The sequence below is a fragment of the Elephantulus edwardii genome, unplaced genomic scaffold (genome assembly GCF_000299155.1).
Source record: "Elephantulus edwardii isolate Elephantulus edwardi_28Jun2011 unplaced genomic scaffold, EleEdw1.0 scaffold00552, whole genome shotgun sequence".
Taxonomy (NCBI): domain Eukaryota; kingdom Metazoa; phylum Chordata; class Mammalia; order Macroscelidea; family Macroscelididae; genus Elephantulus; species Elephantulus edwardii.
In genome coordinates, this window is record NW_006400302.1 from 326174 (window position 1) to 332834 (window position 6661).

A 6661-nucleotide genomic window follows, 5' to 3' on the forward strand; every position below is an offset into this window, starting at 1 on the left:
AGATGAATTGAAACAGTGGCTCAGGCATAGCAGTGATTGTGAGGATGGTCCAGCATTTAGTAACAGCAGCAAGAGGTAACTTGGAAGGCAGGCCTAATGATTCATTTCCAAAGACCATAGCCTTGAAGATCCTTGGAGCAGTTCTACTCTGCTCACATGTGATCACCATGAGTTGGAATCAACTTAATGTAAACTAATAACAATAAAGGATTACCCCTTAGACCTAGTTGAGAACTGGAATTTGGTGAGGGACCTATGAATTATTGTGAATTTTCAGCCTTCACATTGATAAATAGAGACTGACTGTAATTCTGAAATAATAAATTTTGGAGTTTTTCCATTTGGTCTTTTGAATGAGAAAACTGATGATCAGTGAATAGGTAAGTTACTAGAACTTTAGAAATAGCTCCATAGGTTGTTCCTTGAAGTTACTAACCTTTTAGTACAAATGAAACTTAGCTGAGTTGACAGGTTAAGCACACAGAATAAATGAAATACAAGATATATCTGTCTATCTCAGGGTTTAATACTTTTGAGTTTTTAGATAGTAATTTGAATAGAAGTATACTTTTGTCTGAATAAGTTAGACCATATTTCTTGTAAAGAGGGTCTCAAGTCGTCGACAAGGCACTTTTTCCTTCTTGAAATTGCTGAATTGTGGTCTTGATATTGCTAAGACATGATGAAATAATAAGGCAATTTTAAGAGGTCCAGGACTTTGTTAAGGAGCCTTGTTGGTATAGTGCATAATGTTTTGTACTACTAGCAAAAAGTTTGGCAGTTTGTATTCACCAACTGCTCTGTGGGAAAAGGATTGTCAGTCTTCCTATAAATATCTACAGCCTCCAAAACCTTATGGTTTCCAAGTTATTCTCCTGAAAAATTGTTTCATTTTTCAGTGTACTGTTTAGTCAGAACCAACCCATAGCCAACCCCCTCTAGTGGGTTTTCAGAGGCAGTAAATCTGATAGGAGAAGATAGCCCATAAGAATAGTCAGTTTATGGAACCTATGTTGTAAACATTATTAGGGTTGATGGTTAGTGTATCTTTAGAGGAAACATGCCAGACCAATTTAGATGGTTTTGGGAATGATAGAGAGGAAGGTGCATGGTACTGACAGAATTCTTTTTTATAATTATATTCTAGGGATAACTCTAGAGTATAGATAATGAATTTTCATTTCTATATTTGCATTTTTTAGGCAGTTCTGTCTTGAACTAAATGGACTTGCTGTCAAACTTCAGGTAATATTTTGTTTGAATAAAGCTAAATTTAAAAGTGTTATTTTTCCTTTTTTTTTTTCTGGTAACTCAGTACACTACAAATCCTAACCAAAATATTTAATTATTTTATAATTTTATGTGCATGAGGACAATCTTTCATATTATTATTTTGTATAGTAAGAAATGTACTTATTTTTAACAGAATGAGTGCCATCCAGATACATGTACTCAGATGACAGCAACTGAACAATGGATTTTTCTTTGTGCAGCTCATAAAACTCCCAAAGAGGTGAGCTTGTATGAGACAACAGGATGACGATAAAAACACTATAGCCTAAAATTCTTCAAAACAATGGTGAACAAGTTTTCAGACTTTTAATTTTATTATTTTGAGATTTAATTTGCAGGTCTTTACTACAACAAGATTATTGCCAAAGTGATGCTTTAGGATTTTTTTGTGATTAGTATTATTTCTCTTTATTTGGGTATTTTATAGGCTAGAACTTAACTTTATGATTTACTAGCCGTTAAATAATAAGATTTATCACACTTTGATTCTGTCTTTTGTATAATGATTGGAAAAGTACATCTGTGTAGATTTTTGTTTTATTCATGATGTATTTTGCTAGGAAGAACTATTGATTATTACTAGTTAGTTTTAATCTTTTAAGTATAAATGTTACTTTCTGAGATTTTAGGTTTTGCAGGTCATTATTTTTCCTCCATATTTTATTAAAATCTTTACCTATTTACTGAAATCTGCCATATTTCTCCCTCCATATTGGCTCTCATTGAAGAAATTATTCACATTATTTTTCTCCTTTAAGTTTTGTTAAGGTGAGCTTATAGGTAGGAATAATTGTTTATAGAATGTTGCTTTCATCTTTTAAATAATTCCAATAACTTGATACCCTGTCCATATTCAGTATTTGTAAATAGTCTGAAAAATGTCCTTTACATTTATTTTAATCTGCATTTCCTTCTAATCTGGAGTAGTTTTCTTTTACTTGACAGTTCTGTAAAATTGTACACCTTCAAATGGTTACTCTTAACAGACCTGTCTGGTGCAAAGACAAATCACTCTCAAGTAGCAAAGTTGTTCTTTTGTTTAAAAAAGAGGTAAATTATTAAAAATGGGTATTTGTTACTTTTTTAATCAGATAGTACTGATTTGGCAAATAGGTTTTGTTTAGGATATACATTTTTATGTATGTATATAATAATAATTTGAAGCATATTAATCTTATGTGTTAGGCTACACCAGGGAGATCCCATGTAGCAAATTGATTTAAAATTCTTTAAAATTGGCTCTGTAGTACAGTGGTGAATGATAAAATAATTGCAATTAGAAAACTGAATTAAGAAGGCTAATTTCTTCCTGGCAGATTTTAATGATGCATTTATCGCTGTTAAAATGAAAATACTACCAATAGATGAAGTAATATGAAATTTATACTACTGTTATCACATCTCCTTTTAATATTAAATGGTAATAAATCTGTTTATATATAACCATATATGTCATAAGACTTGGTTTGGAGTTTAAGGACCTTGATTCCATGGGACATCTGGTTAATTGACCGCAAAATGTGTTTATTACTTGTTTTCTACCTCCTATTTGATTGGATAGTGCTGGGGTTATAAAAGCTTACAAATGGCCACCCTGGGCACAATTAGTCTGTGCTCACTTGGAGGCATGGAGAGAGTCAGAACTAGGAGGAGAATGTAGAATGGTAAAGAACTGAATGATGCCTGGCTGTAATTACTAAACATTTTTTTTAAAAAAAATTTATTTTATTAATGAACATTTACAGAGATTTTGGATTTCCATTCATTTACTAAACATTTTGATCAAAGAGTCTACACTAATTTTTACCAGAAGTCTACACTAATTTTTACCAGAAGTGAAAAATATAAAAATAAATAGAACAGCATTTTGCATGTCATGAACTCACACTTTCTGGAGCCATGCAGTGGGAAGAACTCCTAAAACTATTACTTTGAGATAATCTTTAAATTTTAAAATAAAAATAATCCCTTAAAGCCATCTTAAAACTGAAGAATATTTAATTGGTTAAAAAGATTTGCTTTGAGTGTTAGAACCCTTGGGGTCAGTGAGTTTATGTCAGTGAAGGAGGAACAACTCAGAAGAGCAATTTGAGGAATGCAATAGATGCCACTAAATTGTATATGTTGAAACACTTGAACTGATACATATATTTAAAAATTTTTTTTAATTGGTATGTATTTTGATGTGTACATTCCTAACAGCAATAATAAAATTTAGAAAAAATGAGAATAATCATCAGCATTTATTATTTTATAATTTATTATTATTAAGATCAGTGAACAATGAACATTACTTGCTGAGATCTAGCTCCTTTGAATTGATCATATGCTAAGATGGTAGGATTTCTACATTTTTTTTTAAAGTCCACTGAAGCGACTGAAAATGCGAGGGAAAAAATTACTTGTTCAAATACAAGTAAAACTAGGAAAGGACATTTTTAAAATAGCTGTTAGGTAGTCAGGAAATGACAGACTAGTAACTAAAAAGATTGTTGTCATGGGCAGATTTTGAAGTGGAAGAGGCATGATACACAGCACCGGAAGAGGCATGATACACAGCACCTGTAGTGATTTATTTAATGCCTCTGAGAACCAGGGAGAGGCTTTGTAGCTAAAAGGGCAAATAGTTAAATAGTGATTATAGATGACAAAAGTTATAACTTGAGATCCCTTCCATTAAGCTCTTCATCATTCTTAAAGTTATCATAATTTTATATGCATAATTTTACATAAGTTTGTGAAATTTCTATTTTTCTTCAGCCCTGCTTTATCAACTCTTTGCTATTACAGTTGGTGCCAAGAGGAAGTTCCTCTAAAGTGAATTGAGGTTGAGTTAAAATTGACAGAACTCCTCCCCCAACCCCCCAAAAAAAATTCAGAACCAATTAAAGGTTTAATTCTGTGCTGTCTGATAATAGCAGCCAAGAGCCACATGTGACTGTGAAGCAGTTGAAATGTGTGTAGTTCAAATTGAGATGTACTGTAAATGTAAAATACATCCTGGATTTTGAAAATTTAATATAAAAAGAATGTGACAATATTTCATTGAGAGAAAACTGCAGCGATATGTGTATGCACGTGTGTGTGTAAATGAAGTTAGATCCTAATCTCACACATATTAGAAAAATATGAACTCAATTATAGATCAAAGGCCTGAAATGATAAAATTCTTAGAAGAAAGCACAGGTAAAAATTGTTATGGCCCTGGTGTCTTAACTGCTGTCAGAAGCACAAGCAATAGAAGAAAATATAAAGGGTAAATTGGACTTAAACAAAGTTAGAAGTTGTGTTACATTGACTACTATTAAGTAAATGAAAACACAACCTATAGGAAAGGTGAAAATATGTGCAAATCATATATAAGAGGTTTTTTTATCATAAAATCATATGATACAAGTCTTATGTCAAGAAAGATAATTTAGGATTCAATAATAAAAGGCAAATGACCCAGTTAAACACTAGGGAAAGAAGTTGAATAGACAGTTCCATTCATTATAATTGATCCATTGTTGATTTCTCAATAAACACATTACCTATAAGGACATAAAAGATTGCTAGTATCATTGGAAAAAAAGTACAGCCTGAATGCTTCTTGGAGGCAAAGATGATAAAATTTTTTCTCACTTCAGGTATGTTGCTAGGAGAGTTTACTCCTTGGAGAGGGCCATCATGCTTGGAAAATTGGAGGTTCAGTGAAAGAGAGGAAGATTCTCAACCAGATGGTTTGACACAGTGACTGCAGCAGTGGGCTTGAGTGTGTCAGAAAATATGAGGATAGGACAGGACAGGGTTCAGATCTGTTGTTCATATGGTCACTATGGGTTTTACTAAAGTTGATGCACCTTATAACAACATTTATTGGTCATTAGAGAATTATAAATTAAAATCACAATGAAATACTACTTCACATTGTTAGAATAGTTAAAATAGAAAAGATAGTTGATTTGGAGAAATTATAACCTTCATAAATTGCTGGTGGTATAAAAAGTGCTGCAGGCCTTTTGCAAAACAGTTTGGCAGTTTCCAGAGGCAGGCTATTTCGGAAGTGGATGCCATTCCTGCCTCCATGTTTGTTTTAATCTGGGAGCTCCACCAAACACTGTCCACCATGGCTAACCATTATCACATTTGACACATCAGGGTCACAGTGTTTAGCATCACAGCAACCACGAATTGGCTCTGTGTAGCAAATAGACCAGAAGAATGATTGACCAAAACCAATAAAAACCAGGCCTGTGACAATCACCCATCTTTGGCTTGGTAGCATATGCACTAGGCCAACAGAGCTCTCTCATTGCTGTTAAGTGCCATCAAGTCATAGATGACTCATAGACATTAAATATTATAGTAGCCAGAGAGTAAAACCAACCTTTGTCTGTCAAGGGATGAACGGATAAACCAATATGGTTTATTTACAATATCATTATATACATAATTATGTTGTTGTTAGGTGTTGTCAAGTCAACTGCAACTCTCAGTGACCCTATGGATGGACATCTCAGCCAAACCATGCCTTATCCTGCACCATCCTCACAAACATACAATAGTGATATTATCCCTTATTTTGTAATATGTTGTAAATCCCAACATCTGTATGTTAATGAGGCAGGTAGTCCTTAATTTATGATTTATTTAAGTTGCAGTGAAAACCTTAAAATTGTTTACAATTTTTCTCTACCTTTATTATCATTGGTAATATGTCTAATATATACTGCTATAGCCTATAAATTGCTGATGCTATGATTCTCAGATGTTCATTCACAGGTTTTTCCATGTTAAGACTTGCTGATAATAGAAGGCAATAATTTTTTTTAAAAAAATTTGAGGTATTTGAAAAAAATTTTTTTGAGGTATTTATGTCAGAACAATCCTCCATTCATTTTAAGTTTGTAAGTTTTGGTACGAACTATATTAAATATTACAGTCATTCTGAAGTGTGAGAAACTTTTTCGTTAGGATAATTTCTGATCTTTGGAATAAGATATTTATATAATAAGTACACCTAATCTAAGACCTAGAGCTCTCTAGTAATATACTTCTATATCCTTTCTTTTTTAGTGTCCTGCTATAGACTACACTAGGCACACACTTGATGGTGCTGCTTGTCTTCTGAATAGCAATAAATATTTTCCTAGCAGGTAAACAAAAGTGTGGTATTAAGCTTTTTTAACTTTAAGAAATTGATGTTATAAAAACTAAAATTAGGTTTATGACTAATAATGCTGTATTCTTAAAAATGTTTGCTCCCCCCGCCCCCTTGTATATTTGTTCAAAAGTATTCAAGTTTTGAAATTAGAGTTGTGGTTGAATGAAAGTCAGCTTAGAGACCAGGTTTATTAAGTTTTTTTTTCTATAATTATATTTTATT

The 6661-nt window shown here is 32.4% G+C and overlaps 1 protein-coding gene across 2 annotated transcripts in view; it reads left to right on the forward strand.

The window, feature by feature from the left end:
• Nucleotides 1-6661, forward strand: part of MOB4 (MOB family member 4, phocein) — a 23356-nt gene that overhangs the window by 14427 nt on the left and 2268 nt on the right. For both annotated transcript variants that reach the window (XM_006903274.1, XM_006903275.1), the window contains 3 exons: nt 1203-1245; nt 1427-1513; nt 6352-6431. In XM_006903274.1, the coding sequence (XP_006903336.1) occupies nt 1203-1245; nt 1427-1513; nt 6352-6431 (210 nt within the window). The remainder of the gene's footprint in view (nt 1-1202; nt 1246-1426; nt 1514-6351; nt 6432-6661) is intronic.